The sequence below is a fragment of the Nanorana parkeri genome, unplaced genomic scaffold (genome assembly GCF_000935625.1).
Source record: "Nanorana parkeri isolate BGI_ZX_2015 unplaced genomic scaffold, ASM93562v1 scaffold1326, whole genome shotgun sequence".
In the NCBI taxonomy this organism is placed as follows: domain Eukaryota; kingdom Metazoa; phylum Chordata; class Amphibia; order Anura; family Dicroglossidae; genus Nanorana; species Nanorana parkeri.
Genome location: NW_017307594.1, coordinates 372,020 through 392,338, shown reverse-complemented (window position 1 = coordinate 392,338; position 20,319 = coordinate 372,020). Strand labels below are relative to the sequence as shown.

The window sequence follows — 20,319 nt, the reverse complement described above, 5'->3', positions numbered from 1 at the left end:
CCATTACCCCCGCTCCTTAACTTTAGGCCCCGTTCACACTGAGCGACACTTACCTTGAGCGGATCCGCGCGACCGGGATAGCGCGACTGTTCCGACGACGATCACGCAACCTTCACGCAACCTTACCTCCAGCAGCTGTGCTCCACTTCTGCTGCGTTAAAGAAAGCTCTGATCCTGGCCCCCCCCCCCATTTACACCTGTGCAACCCCATATGGAGTCGCGACCCACACTTTAAGAAGCCCTGGTTTAGAGAACGGTAACGTCATGGCCCACCCCCCTCCGGGGCCGGTGCCGAATATTTGGGCCAGTACTGGTACACCTGGTGACTAGGGAGCATGGAGACGGCTTCCCTGCTGATCGGGAGGCCGGATAGCGAGTCTTTACACGCTGTCTTGCTTCCTTAACAGGATTTCTGGTATCGGTGAGTAAAAGGGAAAAAAATATTGGTACTCGTACTCAATACCGAAAAACTGGTATTGGTGCATTCCAGGAAATGTCACGGAACACCTGAATACAATGATTTGGAGGCGTGTCCCAATACTCTTGGCAATATAGTGTATATGTGTGTGACAAAATTATAAAATACCCAAAGTGCTCCTTCGAATGTATAGTCCACACCCTTATAAAAAAAGTGATCAATAGTGTAAAAAGTGTGCCCCCCTTACAGAGAGCCGCGCCCCTCCAGGTTAGACCTCCATATAGGTCATGAACGGCTCAGAGATTGCCCATATGAAGGTCTATGAAAGGACTTTGCCTGGGGAAAACACATCTAGTTATCTCTTTTTGGGGGGCCCTGGGTACTCCCCACCCCCACTGATAACAAAAGATTGCCCAAAAATGTTTGTTTCTTATATAAATAATGTTAGTGATATTAGTAAATCAATTATTCATATTGTTGTATTAATGATTCTATAATAGGCTGAAGAAATGCCCCACAATGTGCAATGTAGACCCCTTCTGGCCTGAACAGCTGCCTGTCCCCTCTCTATCATTACTATTCTCCTCCCACTTCCGCCCTGTGGCTCCAGGACTTCCGCTGTGCGTTCCAAGGCAGCACAGCCGCTTCCTGGTTGCCATAGTAACACACAGCTGACTAACAGGACACTGTTCAACCGCTAGACTGACAGAGAACCGTTTATTCCAAAGTCACCACTAGAGGGCGTCTGTCTGCCGTGAACGAGGAGGATGTGTCCGCAGAGCAGAAGGGGCGGTGGCCATTTTGTTGTGGACTAGGGGAGTGGAAGGGGGTTTGGCTCAAGAAAAATCTCCTGAAGGGGGTGTGAGACTGGAGAGTGTGAGAAGCAGAAGGTAAAAATAACAATATATTGTTATTATGAGAGGAAGAAGAGAGAAAGGGGGTCCCAGCACTCTGTGTGGACTGAATGGGGCGGGTCATGTCACCTAAACAATCTTCCTGCAAGTCCTGTGATGTGTAGAAGATGAGATGGTGAGCTCTGCTGGGGGTGACAGCAATGGGGGCATATTCATATTCCGGAAAGATCCAACCTTTGTCTTGGTACATAAGAAAGGCAATTGCTTGTCGCCGGAGGGTTATTGTATATTGAGGAGACGAAATATAAGAATGTATACTCCATTTTCCCTTTCCAGGGCACAAAGAGGTGCCTTCAATATATACCTTCAGTGCATAGAGAGCTGTGATGGGGTGGCGTATATATATTAGAAATGAAGTAGTCTTAGTTTTATTGTATTATATTATATTCTTTTATTGCAGTGTCAGCTTTACCATCCAGCTTTCATTGCAGCTACGGACAGAGGAGTGGAAGGATCTAGAGGGACACAAGGACACCATGATGAAGAACCGGCCGCCCCTTACATCACCGGGTAAGAGGAGACTTGTAAAGAAGAGAAGAGTATTGAGGATCCACCTAGATACACAAATCCTCTGATATAAAGACATAGAAACAATGTATTCAGTCAGTGTGTGTGTTTCCTACAGATGGATCCAGGAACAGAAATACCCCAGAGAGATGTCCCCGTCCTCTGTATTCCCGGGATTCCACACAGAAACGTCAGGAGATCCCTCAGACCCGTCCTCTGTATTCCCGGGATTCCACACAGGAACATCAGGAGATCCCTCAGACCCGTCCTCTGTATTCCCGGGATTCCACACAGGAACATCAAGAGATCCCTCAGACCAGTCCTCTGTATTCCCGGGACTCCACACAGGAACATCAGGAGATCCCTCAGGAACATCAGGAGATCCCTCAGGATGACCAGGTAGATGGGACTGAAAGTCTAACATAACCTAATATTCTTGTGTTTCAGCCTAAATCATGAATCCAAACCTGGTAAATAGATATTACGTTGTGTCTTATCCAGGATGAAGGCCTGATTGTCATTAAAGTGGAAGATGAAGAAATGTTCGAAGGAAATGATGAGCCATGTAAAGAGGAGGAAACCCCTCCAGAGATCAGCACAGGTGAGTAATAAACACTAAATCCAGAAAAGACTCCCAGATTCTCCTTGTTCAGTCACTACAACAATCTCTTCTTCTCCCTCCTCTGTCAGTAGACAGTAATGGGGGGACGGAATGTTTCTAGTGGGGGGAGTCAGGAGCCATCCGCCTCTATTAGACTCCGGCTCTCCTCACATCATGTCATTGTGTGTTACCAGCCAAGAGACATGACCAGTCTCCCCCCACACACACTCTCTGGGGTCTCTCATACATCTGAGTACAGGGGGCTTCACTCTCATCTCTATTCACAGACCCCGGAGACACTCAGGGAGACGTCAAAGCTGAGGAGGAGGAAGAAGGACATGTGAGGATTAAAGAGGAGGAAGTTCCTATAGAGATCAGCACAGGTGAGGAATGAACACTGAGTTGCCACAGACAGTGATTTCAGCAAAGAATGTGGAATTGTTCAAGAAACTTTTGGACGATTTCTTAAGGGACCGTAATATACAGGGGTACAGGTACTCCTAGAATGAGATCCTAATAGGTTGGACTTGATGGACTAATGTCTTTATTCAACCTCAAATACTATGTAACTATGTAACTATATTGAGTTTTCCTCTTGAATACATTTTATTGAGGTATAACTGGACTGTTCGCGTTATAACAACAACATTCCGAGTGTTCAGAAGGATACGGTGAATGATTGCTGAATGTGTGTTAGTTTGCGTAAAGAAGAACGATGGCCTTCCATTAAAAAAAAACAAAAATCTGCTGTAGAACTTGATTGTAAGAACATCTGCACTCCCAGGTCTCCTCTAATTCCACTTCCCTTGCTAAGTCTTAGAAATACCTTTAGATCCTGCCAGTGAAGACCTTCCTGTGATGGGGTGGCAACAATGCTGCACTGCTCCTGATTCCAAAGCAGCGCTGTTGCCCCCCTGGTGGTTGTTCTGCTTGCACTACAGTAGGAGGAGAAAATGATGAATGGGGCATAGCTATCAACATGGTACCTGTAGCTTGTCAAGCAATGTCCGGCCACAACACCAACTGCTTTTTGGTTGACATCGTAATTCCCCTCCTGGCTTCCTGATTGGGTAGGAAGCCAGCTTCACTTGTTCCTAGGCAGCCTACCTTCCTGACCGATCAGGAAGCCGGGTGGCGAGTCATGACGTGCCGCCCAGCTTCCTGATTGGTTAGGAAGCCAGGCTGCTTAGTAACACATGAAGCCGGCTTCCTAGCCAATCAGGAAGCTGGGCGGCACGTCATGACTCGCCACCCGGCTTCCTGATCGGTCAGGAAGGTAGGCTGCCTAGGAACAAGTGAAGCTGGCTTCCTAGCCAATCAGGAAGAAGGACATGTGAGGATTAAAGAAGAGCAAGTTCCTATAGAGATCAGCAGCCGGGGGGCGGGTCATAACCCACCGCACTGCTTCCTGAATGGAAAGGAAGCCGGCTCCATGCTCCCTCAGCACTGCCGGTCAGTGGGAGATCTCCCTCTGACCGGAAGTTCCCGTATCGGAGGTAAATATCTAAGCATTTGGGTGAGTACTCGCCCAAATACTCGGTATCGGCACTGATACCAGTATTAGTATCGGTGCATCTCTAGTCAACATATATACATAAAAACAAGCCCCATGAGCCCACTTTCTATGATAAGGTCCTCCAAGATTAAGCTGGAGCCCACTTTCTATGATAAGGTCCTCCAAGATTAAGCTGGAGCCCACTTTCTATGATAAGGTCCTCCAAGATTGAGCTGTGTCCTTCACAGGTGATCCGGCATACAATCCTGGGCAGCAGCTGAGTGGATATTCTTGAGGATTATACGGTATCCCTTATTGCAGGGGTGGGCAAATTAATTCAGGAGCCACTCTATCCAACCGAGGAGCCAGCCTGGTTTTTTTTTTTGAAGAGCCAGCTCTATTGACGAGAACTAGAGAAAACCTCAAAAGTTGGGCACCAGCTGTAATGTTTGAGGAGCATTAGCGACCTGGCTCCTGGGATTCATTCAGCCTTGCCTTATTGCGACCCATCTGATGTATCCACCACAAAGTCACATGGAATTCCAGAGCCAGTCTGTCGTCTCCAGGAGCCAAATGGTTTTTTTTTAGGAGCAAAAACCTCAAAGGTTGGGCACCAGCTGTAATGTTTGAGGAGCACTGGCGATCTGGCTCCTGGGATTCATATAGCTCCATCTTATTGCGACCCATCTGATGTTTCCACCACAAATCATGACGTTACAAAGGTAATTATTCGTCAGGGTACCCCAGTGTAAAATCACCAATCCCTCTTGTGGGGTGAGGTATCTCGAAGTATACTTTGACCAAACTTGAGAAAAGAGAGATGGTTTCATGTTTCCCGATTCATAAATAACCTTAGGATTCCTCTTTACATCCTCAGCCCCCTCTTCCCCTACAATATTCCTAATGAATGTAGCCACACCCACCCACCCACCCACAAGTGATTAGAAGAGAGAAGGCAAATAAGGAAAAGTTATGACAATTGGCCAATTTTTTAGGCTCGGCGCTCCCACTTCTAACTCCACCACCCAAGTTACTGGTCTCCAGGGGCCATTATGGTAAAACCCATTTTGGAGAAGAACCATTGTCCTGCTGCCGATTTAGGCAGAAGATGCTCATGGCATTCTTATTTTTTTTCACTTATTTCCTCCAGATGGACGCTACAGAAGATGCAACACAGAAGAACATCCCATGGTCCTCCCAGATGGTCAACTAGATGATGATGTCACTTCTAGTCCTTTAGAAGAGAGCGACAGTGCAGAAGATGGACGATGCAGGAGATGCAACACAGAAGATCTTCCCATGGTCTTCCCAGAGGGTCAGCTAGATGATGATGTCACGTCCGGTCCTTTAGAAGAGAACGACGATGTAGAAGATGGACGGTGCGGAAGATGCAACACAGAACTTCCAATGCCAGAGGGTGAGGTAGATGATGATGTTACGTCTGGTCCTTTAGAAGAGGACGTCATTGGCGCAGGTCTCCAGCCAGCACCTCACAGTGCCGATCTATCATTGAATCCGTCCCACCCAGTCGGCCATCATGTGGCTCGTACAGGGGGCGGAACGTTCCCGTGTTCCTCGTGCGGGAAATGCTTTGTCTGTAAAGCAAAACTCGTCTCCCACCGGAGAATCCATGCGGGGGAGATGCCCTACTCTTGTTCCGAATGCGGGAAGTCTTTTTTCCAGAAGTCGTCTCTCAAAATGCACGAAAAGGTCCACACGGGAGACAAGCCGTACTCCTGCTCCGAGTGCGGGAGGTGCTTCTCTGAAAGAACGAACCTGGCCAAACACGAGAGGACTCACACTGGGGAGAAGCCGTTTTCCTGCTCTGAGTGCGGGGAATGTTTCACCCAGAAGTCCACTCTGATCAGACACGAAAAAGTCCACACCGGGGTGAAACCGTTTTCTTGCTCGGAATGCGGCAAATGCTTTACGGAGAGGACCACCCTGGTCGCCCACCAGAGGACTCACACGGGGGTGAAGCCATATTCGTGTTTTAGTTGTGGGAAATGTTTTGCCCAGAAAGCAACTCTCATCAAACACGAGAAAGTCCACACGGGGGAGAAGCCGTATTTGTGTTCCCTGTGCGGGAAATGCTTTACGGACAGGTCGCGTCTCTCCAACCACCAGAAGACTCACACGGGCGTGAAGCCGTTTGCGTGTTCCGAATGTGGAAAGTGTTTCACGGAGAAAACGTCCCTGGTGAGACACGAGAGGCTTCACACGGGGGAAAAGCCGTTTTCTTGCGCCGAGTGCGGAAGGTGTTTCACTCAAAAGTCAACTCTGGTCAAACACGAGAAAGTTCACACAAGGTGATGGGAAACATTTTACTAATATACAGAGCAATGGTCCATCTTGTCTACAGAACCACTGACAGCAACTCTTCTTGGAATGGACCCTATAGTGTTTTTGTGGAAGTTGCAGGTGGAACTTTTTACATGGTCAACCTAAGCTGCTCCACTAAAAAAAAGTCTGTTGTTTACAGATCTCAATAGCTGAAGCTCAGATTACAAACCCTTGTGAATAAGTTGGAATAGTAACTACCCATCACCCCTCCCCCACGTCTGCCTTTCTGTTTTATATGGTTCTATGTGGATATTCAGTTAGAGAGAGACAGTCTGAAAGCAGGCAGCTTCTGCTTTGGAAGACTCTTAATGGTCTATGATGCCAGCATCCAGGAGGCACCCTGTATAAAGTATTTATTTGTAGAAAAAAGGATATTAGACATAAAAAACAGTATTAAATCTTATGGACAGAACAAGATAAAGGAAAAGTGACCCAAACCCATTGTAGCTTGAACTCTATTCAAACAGGTAAGAAGAAATACATCCATGGGGGAAGTTTTGCCTGCCAAAGGATTAGTATTGCTGTCAATCCAGCCCTGAGATATAGTCAGCCCTGCCACACAACTAAGCCCTGTCTGGCAGGGTGGGAAGCCTGCTTCAGTTAAGTAACGATCTTGCCACCCCGCCCACCCCATCCCCAGGCTGTGACTGGGCAGTAAAGGAGAAACAACGGAGTGATGAGCTCATACCTTTATCCCTCTCCTATCGGCATGTCTCTTGTCAGCACAGCTTACTAACGTCTCGTGGTGCTTCTTCCTCTCACACTCTGAGCTCTGCTGTAGCAAGAGGCTAACACTAAGCCTACACAATCTGCTTTCCTCTGTGTCTCTTATGTCTGCCCGGAGTTCAGCTTTCATTACAGCTTCTCCGGGACTTGCTCTGCTTCTTCCTGTTGGGTAAGGCTCTGCTGCACCGGAAACCTGACCTTCCTGACTTTGTATATCGTCCCCCATTTGTACCGCAGTATCTTATTCCTTCTCAACACCACATACGTAGTTTACATGTAATATTTATGATCTGACTTTTTTTTTTTTTTTTTGTAGTATTGTCAATAAAATGAGCAAAACCAAAAATGGAGACTGTGCAGTTTGGCCTCTTTTTTTTACATTTTGTCAGCGATTTAAAGAAGAACTCCAGCAAAGTGATCCCTTTCAGTGGGGGCTACCACCCCCCTCCCCCCCTGGGCATTGCAAGGGTTAAATGCTCCTTTTGGTCTAGGGGTCAGAATACAGAAAACATACTCACCTGATCCTCGGTCCTGCGGCGGTCAGCGCTCACCTCTCCCCCTTCTGCTCGCATCTAGTGGACCTGCATTGGCCGTGATGACGTCAGCGGGGGTCTTACATACTCTGCCCCGACCTCATCAATTTACCAATCGCAAAGGGCTGATGAAGAAACGTATAGCTGGGAGAATGCCGTTCGCACGGCTTTGCCGCCACTAGGTGGCCCCGAGGAGCATGGGAAAAGTTCTAGAAGAAAGCCCAATGTTTTAAGCGCTCTTCGGGGGCGGGAATAGAAGGAGGTCGCGTGTGCTGGAGTGCGGCTCCTAATATATCCGGACCGGGTTGTCCGACGTGTGTATTTGCAGAGTTGACTGATGGAGAGAGGGCCTATTCAGAGCCTTGTTCCTCCCTGCTGGGCGAATGCTGTTCACACTCCCGCCACTAGATGGAGCTGAGACGTAAATTCCTCAGCAGAAAAGTAGAGAACGAAGCACCACAACCTGGCGCAATGACACAGGTTGCCTTTGGTGGGGGGTATGAGGTATTGAACTCACCTGTTGTCAACACTGCAACAGAAAGGAAAGCGTGGCGTGATGTTGAGCGATGGGGCCGTATTCTTCCTTTCAGATCGGTGGCGTGATGGACCAAGGTGGATGGATGGTCCTCCACCGGCGCTCCTGCTACCAGGACCATCCATTTATTGCATGCAGCAGGTTACAGCAGACAACAGGATACAGCAGATGAATGAACAGACAGTATCTGAAGGTCAAGGATGATAATGTTTCCAAGCGAGCATATTACGTGTGGAACCTTCTATAGGCAGCCATGACACTAAACGTATTCTGACTCCCGATTGTTGTGATAGCGATATATCCCTTGTGAGACCTCTATGCCTGGCCTGTATAAGCAGATATAATCACTGCGGACAATCCATATCAGATAGCTGAACTCACCAATACCGTGTTCATCCACAAAAAGTGCTTTATTCTGTACATCAGACAACAGGATACAGCAGATGGATGGTTTTCAGTATTATGCGGTCAAAAAATGATGCCTTTTCTAACGTACTATGCAGAGTACATGTGTCCTAGTTACATGTGGCTGTTAGCTGTGGCCATGGCACAGGAAGTACTGATCAAAAAAAAGAAGGGTGGGGCTTACATACAGAGGAAATGTGTCATCACTTGAGGAAAGGAATACAGGAAAAACAGGTGCAATATCACAAAAGGCCACTAGATGGCAGTGTATAACTAACATATGTAGAATGGCTATAGGAAAAGTTATAGAGAAACAATCTATATAAAACTTCTATAAAAATAAACTTCTATGCCCCATTGGGGCGGCACAAAACGACTACTTGGAGAAGTACATCACACACAAGGGGAGGGAGTACGGAAAACTTGGTGCAATAACCAAAACGCCCGCAAGATGGCAGCATACCAACCAGCTATACTGATGCCAAAGGATAACGGCTTAAAGAAAATGAACTATATAAATTCTCCATTCACATTTTTATGAACTATGACTAGGCATTGTGTCGTATTTTTACAACTGGCTCCTGATCTGTAGGCCAAGGTGAGGGGTGTCCAATATAAGACGTGATATAGGTCATCATGCTCCACCTACCAGAAATTGTACTTGATGTATTCAGTGGAAATGTAAGCAGCCTTGGGTACTCTGGTAGGTGCTCTTGGGGGGCACAGCAAGGGAGTTGATATGTCTAGATACTGTTCATTCTTCTGAATGGCGCTCTGGGATTCAGGCATGGACGCCATTTTGTATGCATTGCCCACTCTTCCACTGAGGACATTTTGGTAATATCACATAGAGTCGATGGATGGCCAGCTTCAGTGGACTGACGTATCTGAGTCACCCTGCATCCCCTCAGCCTGGGCAACCCACCGTTATGGTGGGGACAGCTGGCTCAGCCTCTAGATAGGCAGAGGCAGCTGTCACTGACGCAGCTGGGCGGATCCCGGCATAATTGTTCTCCTTAGGGTAATAGTTCCCCTTAGGGTAACGGGAGGACACAAACTAGCGTCCTCCCGTCACCCTAAGCTCAGTATACTGCGAGCTGTAGCTCGTGGTATACTGAGACGCCGCAGCCGGAGCGGACCATCAATGTCGAGATCCGCACAGCTGCGTGACTGACAGCTGGCTCTGCCTATCTAGAGGCAGAGCCAGCTGTACCCGCCCCCTCCCCTGTCCGTTACGCCAGTCAGCGCTGGTGGATCGGAGCGGGGGGAATCCAGCCCCTCCCCTGTCACGGCAGAGAGCCGTGAGCGAATGCCGGTATGTGTTCGCTCACCTCCCGATCTACTGAGCCGACCTGTGACAGTCTCATTGTCCTTCCCAGGAGCGGCCTGATACAGCCGTGCATGCCGCACGGATCTCTGCGGGCCGACTCTAAGCTGTGTGAATGAGGCCTAAAGGATGACATCTCCGAATGATGATATAATCAGAGTTAGAGAACTCCCTATGGGGGAGGGGGATTTATCAAAACTGGAGCAGTTGCCCATGGCAACCAATCAGCTTGTCTCTTCATTTTGTTCATTTAAGCTTTGAAAATGAAAGAGAGAAGCTGATTGGCTGCCAGGCACAGCTGCTCCAGATTTTGTCTGCTCCAGTTTTAATAAATTCCCCCCTCTGTACATGTTTATGGTGACTTCACATACTATATTATTGCAGTTTTACACCTTCATGGATACGTCTTTTGTTACCTTTTAGCCTAAAGCTGGCCATACACCTATAGGTTATTATCTGCAGATGTTCTATGGTCAGATGGAGAAAGTGACACAGATTCCTCCATCTACGCTAAACTGTGTGGCTGGAGGAATCTCCCGCTGGGCCAAGCTCCAGTATCTTGCTAGTCGGCCCCGCTGGCTGTCAAAATACCTGAACAATGCCGGCATCCAATCAGATGGTTCAGGTATTTTGAGAGCCAGCGGGGCCGACCACTGGCTCTCAAAATACTGAAGCTTGGTCCCGTGTAGAAGTGCCCCCTTACATTGGTGGTCAGTGGAGAAGTGCCCCCTTACATTGGTGGTCAGTGAAGCGCCCCCTTACATTGGTGGTCAGTGAAGTGCCCCCTTACATTGGTGGTCAGTAGAGAAGTGCCCCCTTACATTGGTGGTCAGTGGAGAAGTGCCCCCTTACATTGGTGGTCAGTAGAGAAGTGCCCCCTTACATTGGTGGTCGGTGGAGAATTACCCCCTTACATTGGTGGTCAGTAGAGAAGTGCCCCCTTACATTGGTGGTCAATGGAGAAGTGCCCCCTTACATTGGTGGTCAGTGGAGAAGTGCCCCCTTACATTGGTGGTCAGTGTAGAATCCCCCCTTACATTGGTGGTCAGTGGAGAACTGCCCCCTTACATTGGTGGTCAGTGGAGAAGCCCCCCCTTACATTGGTGGTCAGTGAAGCGCCCCCTTACATTGGTGGTCAGTGGAGAAGTGCCCCCTTACATTGGTGGTCAGTGAAGCGCCCCCTTACATTGGTGGTCAGTGGAGAAGTGCCCCTTACATTGGTGGTCAGTGGAGAAGTGCCCCCTTACATTGGTGGTCAGTGGAGAAGTGCCCCCTTACATTGGTGGTCAGTAGAGAAGTGCCCCCTTACATTGGTGGTCAGTGAAGCGCCCCCTTACATTGGTGGTCAGTGGGGAAGTGCCACTAGAGACACAGACAGCAATAAAAGTGTTTAGAGGAGAGGGGAACGGTTACAGTCTCTGTCAGGTTTTCGTTGCTGTCTGTGTCCCTATAGAGGGATTTGCTTCCTCTTCCTGTACTGAAATCTGGTGTCACCTAGGACAGGAAATAAAGGGACATCGACAGGCAGAAACAGCAACATTTAGTTGTGTCTTGGTGACACCAGTAATCCTCACTTCCAGTAATCCTCACCAAGACAAGACGGTGAAAAGCCCCCGAGCAGTTCTAACCCTTCCCCACTCAACCTCACACGAAATCTTTGACTTTAATGAGCATTTCAAAGATGTAAAAAAAAGAAATGAAAGTTTTACTTTTTAATTCTGTGTTTGTCGTGGAACACAAGGTGAGAGATAAGGTAGTCCCTCCGTGAAAAACGTTTTCCGCACTGGGAACAGGCGTACGGGCATTCCCCAGTGTGTGTCCTCTCATGTAATACAAGTGTCCCCTTCTGGGCAAAACTTTTCCCACACTCCGAACAGGAGTATGGCTTCTCCCCGGTGTGAACCTTCTCGTGTCGGATCAGAGTTGACTTCTGAGAAAAACATTCCCCGCACTCTGAACAGGAATACGGTTTCACCCCCGTGTGAGTCCTCTGGTGTGCAAAAAGATTCCCTGTCCGATTGAAACTTTTCCCGCACTCTGAGCAAGAAAAAGGCTTCTCGGACGTATGCGTCCTCTCGTGGATGATGAGGTAAGAGCGTTCTGTAAATGACATCCCACATTCCGAGCAGGAATACGGCCTCTGGCCCGTGTGGACCTTCGTGTGCCTGTTAAGGGCCGAGATCCGCGGAAAACACTTCCCGCACTCCGAGCACGAGTACGGCTTCTCCCCCGTGTGAATCTTCAGGTGCCTGACCAGCTGGTCTTTCCAAGAGAAACATTTGCCGCATTCGGGGCAAGAATACGGTTTCTCCATCGTGTGCGTCTTCTTATGCGTGACGAGGGTCTCCCTCTCTGTAAAACACTCGCCGCAGTCTGGACAGGAGAGCGGATTGGCCAGCGGGTGGGTGGTCTGGTGGCGGACAAGCTGGACCTTCCAGGCAAAACATTTGCCACATTCGGAACAGGCGAAGGGTTTCTCCCCCGAGTGAGTTCTCTGGTGGGACATAAGGTTTCCTTTCCTGTTAAACCCTTTCCCACACGCGGAACACGCATAGGTCTTCCCCTCCGAGTGAGCTAGCCTGGCTGAGGAACGTTCTCCTCTCTTAGCGGCACATTTGCCGTGCCTGGCACTCTGGAAGGGTTGTCTGCCTCCACCAGCGGCATGATGGGTGATGGGACGGATGTGTTTAGGCAAATTCCCGGAGCGTGTTGAAGGAACGCTTGATGGACCTTTGCTAGGAGGAGCTTGATGGAGATCTGGGGTAAGGAGTTCTTCTTCTGAGGAACCAGAGGAGACCTCATCATTATCTTCTACTTCATCGTCTGAAGACACCACGGGGCGCTTTCCGTACATTCTATATCGGCCGTCTGGTGGAAACAAAAGATGAAGACCGGTCAGGGCTGATCTGTGTAACGCCAGAGTGTGATCTGGTGCAATGCACAGGAGCTCCCTTCTGCCTTTGGTAATTCTTTCCCTTGATAAGGAGCTCCTATAGCTGCCCCAGTTATTTTTAGCCCTCTGCTAAGTGCATCCAAAGGAAGGCGGGTCTAAACTCTGAGCAAAACAGGCAAAGGGGATCGATGACCTCATCATTCTTCTGCTGCTTCTTCCCTGTCCAATCAGCAGGCTCGGAGCTGTACTGCCTAACTGTACAGGAGGCCGTGGACCTGGCTGTGCTGTCCCGTAGGGGTCCCAAAACCAGAATGACTCACCTGTGCCGATCTCTGGAGGAATTTTCTCGGCGCCTTTCTCATGCGGCTCTTCTGCTTCCTCTTTCACTTCAATTTTGATTAGATTTTCATCCTCAATAAGAGAAAACGATATAAATCAGTCATATCAACTAACGGGAATATATTCATGCGACTGTCGAGTCGATCTCCCAACCCGAACATACTGGAGCAAACGTGCCAATACAATGTTCTTAATCATTTGGATGCTCAAGACAAAGCGTTAGCTTTTTGCTATGGGGAGGAAAGTCCACCCTGCTTTGCCCATGTAGGTTCCATTTTATGCCCCCCCCCCCCCATGTACTTACCTTCCTTTGCTCACCAGTAGCAATGATTACCAGCCAAGAGTGAAGATGTCCTGTGTAAGCTCCAAGGAATCCAGTAAGAGCTTACAATGGGTTGCGCCACCCACCACCCCCAGGTGACAGTGCTGAGTCAATCACCAAGCACCAGTACCATCACATTAGAGAAGAGGGAGGGAGAAGCACGCTTCTCCATATGTGGAAGTATCTGGTATTTTCTCTGCTTCCTGCAGCTGAATGGAGGTAAGAATGTAGGTTGGAGCCTGACTTACTACAGCAGGGGTGCCCATAAGGTCGATCGCGATCTACCGCGGGTAGATCGCGATGGCCTCTCCTCCTGCCCGCGGAGCTTTTCTGGATCCCGGCTGCTCTCCCCATCTGTATGCAGCGGGGATCCGAGGAGAAGTGAAGGAACCGCTGCAGCCCGCGGCGGAGGAGGGAGCCGCTGTCACAGAACTAAGGCCGAGCGGTGAGGAGAGAGAGACGCTCGGCCAGGTTATGACAGTCGGCGCCTCTCTGTCCCCTCACCGCTCGGCCTTAGTTCTGTAACAGCGACTCCGCCCTCCCGCGGCTGCAGCGCTTCTTTCACTTCTCCTCGGATCCGCCGCTGCCTCTGCCCAGGAGAGCAGGGGGATCCATGGGAGAAGCTGAGCCCCCGTGTGCGTGGTCGAGCGGCAGAGGATCGGTACATATCAGTGTGCAGGACAAACACTGGAGCGACCAGTTGATCACTCCGATGTTTGTAAATAACTGGTCCCCAGTTATGAATGAACAGGAGGTGATTTACATCACTTCCTGTTCATTCATGAGTTTCTCATTGGGGAGAAGCACTCTGTACAGAGGCTCCTCCCCATTCAGAAACTGGATGATAGTAAATATTTTTTGAATGAATGGGAAGCCTCTGTGCTTTCCATTCTTTTAGAACAGAGGCTGCAGAAAAAGAGATTGAGAACTTTGTGTCCTCAATTTCTTTTTCTATTTTAAAAGGGAAATATCAGGGGGCTGTTTAGACCCCCAATATTTCCCCAAAGCCCCCCCAAGAGTAAAAAAAAATTAAATAAGAAATAATAAAAAATTGTAAAAAATTAAATAAAAATCCTGGAGGCAGGGCGCTGGGTGACATCACACACCTGTTGGGGGGCGGTTTTTTCTTGACTCGGGCGCAAAAGGAGGTGGCTACGGCTGTGCTCCCGCGGTGCTCGTGCGGCTGAATGTGGCAGACGCTGCAGATGGAAAGGGGCGGGACACCTCTCCCAATGTGCAACGTCAGCCACACGGGCACCGCGGGAGGAAAGGACGCCGGGGCCTCTAGGATGCACTGGAATGTAAGCCAGCCGACTCCCTGCGTTCAGGGGCGGGAGGGGGTGTGGGGTTGTATTGAAGTCAATGGCACCGCAGCCACGCTCCCCGCCCACAGTGCAATCGCCCGCACCCGGAACGCAGGCACATTAGTACCTGCGTTCCAGTCCAGTGCGATCTGCAAAAAATAGTGCTCGCAGCATTTTTCACGATCACACTGGACTGGAACGCAGGTACTAGTGTGCCTGGGTTCCGGGTGCAGGCGATCGCACTGTGGGCGAGGGGCCTGCCTGCGGTGCCATTAACTTCAATGCACCACCACGCCCCCTCCCGCCCCTGAACGCAGGTGTTTTTTCGTTGGTAGATCTCATTGAGCTCATTATTTGAAAAGTAGATCTCCAGACGAAAAATTATGGGCGCCCCTGTACTACAGTATAGCTCTGATTTGTCCCACTTATCCCATTCAGTGTTCATTCTCATCCCTACATCCACCTGGTCATCTTGAGGGATCTCTTGATGTTTCTGAGGGATCCCCTGATGTTTCTGAGGGATCTCCTGATGTTTCTGAGGGATCTCCTGATGTTTCTGAGGGATCTCCTGATGTTCCTGTGTGGAATCCCGGGAATACAGAGGACGGGGACATCTCTCTGGGGTATTTCTGTTACTGGATCTATCTGTAGAAGACACACATGTACCTGTGTAAATATGATAATAACTGTATATCTAAATATACGTGAATAAGTGAAATCTACAGAACTAAATAGCCAATGAATAGTGTCCTCCATATGTAGACAGTCTGTGAAGTTTGATTTGAACTTATTCCTCACCTGTGAGGATCTCCATAGGAACTTCCTCTTCTTTAATCCTCACGTGTCCTTCTTCCTCCTTCTCAGCTTTGATGTCTCTCCGAGTGTCTCTGGGGTCTGTGAATAAAGATGAGAGTGAAGCCCCCTGTACTGAGATGTATGAGAGACCCCAGAGAGTGTGTGTGGGGGGAGACTGGTCACGTCTATTGGCTGGTAACACACAATGACATGATGTGAGGAGGAGAGCCGGAGTCTAATATAGACTGATGGCTCCTGACTCCCCCACTAAACACATTCCGTCCCCCCATTACTGTCTACTGACAGAGGACGGGGGAGGAGAAGAGATTGTTGTAGTGACTGAACAAGGAGAATCTGGGACTCTTCTCTGGATTTAGTGTTTATTCCTCACCTGTGCTGGTCTCTGGAGGGATTTCCTCCTCCTTACACAGCTCATCACCTTCCTCCAACATTTCTTCATCTTCAACTTTAACAACAATTAGGCCTTCATCCTGGATAAGACACAATGTAACATCTATTTAACAAGTTTGGATGTATGATTTAAGATGAAAAACAAGAATATCAGGTTACTTTAGATCTTCAGCCTCATCTACCTGATCCTTTTGAAGGACCTTATAATGTTCCTGAGGGATCTCATGATGTTCCTGTGTGGAATCCCGGGAATACAGAGCACGGGTCTGAAGGACCTTATAATGTTCCTGAGGGATCTTCTGATGTTTTTGAGGAATCTCCTGGTGTTCCTGTGTGGAATCCTGGGAATACAGAGGACGGGCCTGAAGGACCTTATAATGTTCCTGAGGGATCTTCTGATGTTTCTGAGGAATCTCCTGGTGTTCCTGTGTGGAACCCTGGGAATACAGAGGACGGACCTGAGGGATCTCATGATGTTCCTGAGGGATCTCATGATGTTCCTGTGTGGAATCCCGGGAATACAGAGGACGGGCCTGAGGGATCTCTTGATGTTCCTGAGGGATCTCCTGATGTTCCTGTGTGGAATCCCGGGAATACAGAGGACGGGTCTGAGGGATCTCCTGATGTTCCTGTGTGGAATCCCGTGAATACAGAGGACGGGGACATCTCTCTGGGGTATTTCTCTTCCTGGATCCATCTGTAGGAAGCACACACACTGACTGAATACATTGTTTCTATGTCTTTATATCAGAGGATGTGTGTATCTAGGTGGATCCTCAATACCCTCCTACACAAGAATGAAAGTCTCCTCTTACCTGGCCGGTTCTCCATCATGAGGTCCTCCTACAGATCCTTGTGTCCTTCTATAGACTCCCACTCCTCCATTAATCTGGCTTTGTCATTGGAGGTTGCACTGCTCTATAAAGCTTGCACTGCAATATAAACTAATAAAATGAATAAATGAAGCTCTCAAAAAAGAAATTCTAGCCACACATCACCCTCAACATCAGGAATACTTCTAGGCGTGGCTCCATGAACAAACTTAGCAGCTTGGAAAGTGTTCGTAAAATAATGACAGATATGGCTTTGGGTGCCGTGCAAATATCATAGAAGTCTTCTATTGCCGGACTCCCTTCTTAAGTGACCCGGTCACTGTAAACGCCAACCTTAAAGGGAAGGTGCCCTGCATAACAAGAGGTATTATAGTCAGCTTCCGGGTGGCCCCGTGTTTTCTACCTTCCTATAGCCTCTGTTAGTGTCTTCGACAAGTCCAGGAGTGTTGGATTCCATCACACGTTGAGGTTTCAACCTCCAAACCTTACATCAACAGTGGATTCAGCAGTGATGTCGGGGTTGGAGGATGGAACCACATCATGTGACGGAGGACACATGAATCCGACACTCCAGGAAGTGAATCCCGAACAGAATGATGGAGACCACATTGCTGGAATTGAGGTGGGTGGTAAGAGACATGGGCAATCGAAGAGATGGCCTTCCATTAGGATTGACAGGTTCCCTTTACAAAGCTTTACCCCACCCATAGATGAGGTTCATCCCCAGAAGAGCTCACCATCTAATGTTCTACACATCAGAGGACTTGCAGGAAGATGATGATTTGTTGGGGTGACATGATCCCCCCCATCCAGTCCATAGAGAGTGTTGGAACCCCCTTCTCTCATAATAAGAAGACATTATTACCTCCTCCTCACTGGACACACATTCTCCAGCCTCACATCCCATCAGGAGGATTGTCACAATGCTGGAGAGCCTCCCTCTAAGTCTACAACAAAATGGCCGCTGATCCTCCAGCACTGAGGACAACTATCCCTACTTCTATAAGAGTCAGTCTCTACAATAATATACTAATTATAATTCAGTAACAACTATTATAAACTAATGAGCGTAACGTGTTTATTAAATATCTATAATAAGAAGCCTGAATGTGAGTGAGAGCCAGGAAATAGCAGCACCTCCCCCACACAAAGGGGTCCCTCAGCTCTCCCCTGCCATCTAAAGGCCTCTATATCTATAACAGCTTAGTAGGCGGGGCTTCGTTACTAGGCAATGACAGAGGGAACAGCTGCTTCCGCCCTTTGGCTCCCTTGCGTCCCACGGCTGCTCAGCTGCTTAATGGTTGCTATGGTGATTTTCTTTTTTTTTGCAAGGGAGTAGGACGGCCATTTCTTTGCAGCTGGAAGGAAGAAGAGGTAATAATGTCTTCTTATTATAAGAGAAAGGGGGTCCCAGCACTCTAAGTGGACTGGATGGGGGGTCATGCCACCCCAACAAACCATCATCTTCCTGCAAGTCCTCTGATATGTAGAACATTAGATCAGGGGTTGCCAGCCTCCGGCCCTCCAGCTGTGGTGAAACTACAAATCCCATGATGCATCTCTCTCCGTGAGTCATGTCTGTTGCTGAGAATCTTGCAATGCCTCATGGGACTTGTAGTTCCACCACAGCTGGAGGGCCTGGACTTTGGCTACCCCGGCATGATTAGATGGTACGCTCCTCTGGGGCGGAGGTGAATGGCGCTGGGGGCGTATTCTCCGGAAAGCCTTATATAATGGCGACCCGGCTGTGCACCTTGTTATTGTCCCACCAGGGCGCCTGGCCCCGGTATTGGGGTTATATTCTTAAAGAGAACCTGTCACCAGCATTTTTCTTTTCTATCATTGTAGTTTATTGACTTGCAGTTTGCCTCTGAACTCGCTAGAAAATGGACTGCTCCAGAAAGAGTCAATTTCCTAGCACAGCCTCTTCCTCCTTGTATGTCATAGGCCCCTCCTCTTCTGGGAGTGTCTAATTACTGTCTGTGCTGGCCCAGCTTCTCCGTCCCTCCCCTAACCTCCCTGTTGAGTTGTTTGACACTCCCATTAGACTTTATAGGATGATGGGAACTTCCTTTTGCGTTATATAGTTTGGTTTGGGAAAACTATTACAAATTAGTATTCCACATCACTAGAAGAACTGTATTTTTAGATGGAGCTTAGAGAGTCAGGGCGCCCTAATTATATTGCTATGGGGCCCCAATACACATAGATATTACGTTCCACCACCACTTGGAGGATGTCTGTTGGGATTATTGATGGTCATATTAGTCCAAGAATACTTATAATTCATGTACATTGAGTGAAAGCTTGGCCCATGCTCGGCCATCTTATTCTGGCTCCTCAACTGTCCTGTAGCTCTAGAGAAGGAATACAGGATCTATGGAAGGTGGTGATGGCGGCGGGCTTAATGAATGATTTGTTCCATGCGTGTGACATGGACACGTGAGAAGCATATAAAGCCACATTTCATCTTTTGCCACTTTCAGGAGATCAATGATCCACTTCCCCAAATCATGAACGTTCTTTAGAAGATGAAGGAGGAAATTATGACCATAACTGAGAGGATATTGAGCCTCACACTGGAGATCATCTACCTGCTGACCAGAGAGGTGAGGAGGATTCTGGGAGGTCACATGACATCACTCCTATCTCTATTAATAAAACACAGTCCTGACCGGAGAGGTGAGGAGGATTGTGGGAGGTCACATGACATCACTCTAATAAAACACAGACCTGACCGGAGAGGTGAGGAGGATTCTGGGAGGTCACATGACATCGCTCTCATCTCTATTAATAAAACACAGACCTGACCAGAGAGGTGAGGATGATTCTGGGAGGTCACGTGACATCACTCTTATCTCTATTAATAAAACACAGACCTGACCGGAGAGGTGAGGAGGATTCTGGGAGGTCACGTGACATCACTCTTATCTCTATTAATAAAACACAGACCTGACCGGAGAGGTGAGGAGGATTCTAGGAGGTCACATGACGTCACTCTTATCTCTATTAATAACACACTGACCTGACTGGAGAGGTGAGGAAGATTCTGGGAGGTCACATGACGTCACTCTTATCTCTATTAATATAACACAGACCTGACCGGAGAGCTGAGGAGGATTCTGGGAGGTCACATGACATCACTCTTATCTCTATTAATAAGACACAGACCTGACCGGAGAGGTGAGGAGGATTCTGGGAGGTCACATGACATCGCTCTCATCTCTATTAATAAAACACAGACCTGACCAGAGAGGTGAGGAGGATTCTGGGAGGTCACGTGACATCACTCTTATCTCTATTAATAAAACACAGACCTGACCGGAGAGGTGAGGAGGATTCTAGGAGGTCACATGATATCACTCTTATCTCTATTAATAAACACAGACCTGACCGGAGAGGTGAGGAGGATTCTAGGAGGTCACATGACGTCACTCTTATCTCTATTAATAAGACACAGACCTGATGGGAGAGGTGAGGAAGATTCTAGGAGGTCACATGACGTCACTCTTATCTCTATTAATAAGACACAGACCTGACGGGAGAGGTGAGGAGGATTCTAGGAGGTCACATGGCGTCACTCTTATCTCTATTAATAAGACACAGACCTGACCGGAG

The 20,319-nt window shown here is 48.4% G+C and overlaps 1 protein-coding gene across 1 annotated transcript in view; it reads left to right on the top strand.

Moving 5' to 3' along the window:
• LOC108797724 (zinc finger protein 850-like) overlaps window positions 1-20,319 on the top strand; it is a 73,363-nt gene that overhangs the window by 45,725 nt on the left and 7,319 nt on the right. Inside the window, exons 4-7 of the mRNA XM_018569376.1 lie at window positions 408-421; window positions 1,733-1,871; window positions 2,341-2,440; window positions 5,086-6,244. Coding sequence (XP_018424878.1) covers window positions 408-421; window positions 1,733-1,871; window positions 2,341-2,440; window positions 5,086-6,244 — 1,412 coding nt within the window. The remainder of the gene's footprint in view (window positions 1-407; window positions 422-1,732; window positions 1,872-2,340; window positions 2,441-5,085; window positions 6,245-20,319) is intronic.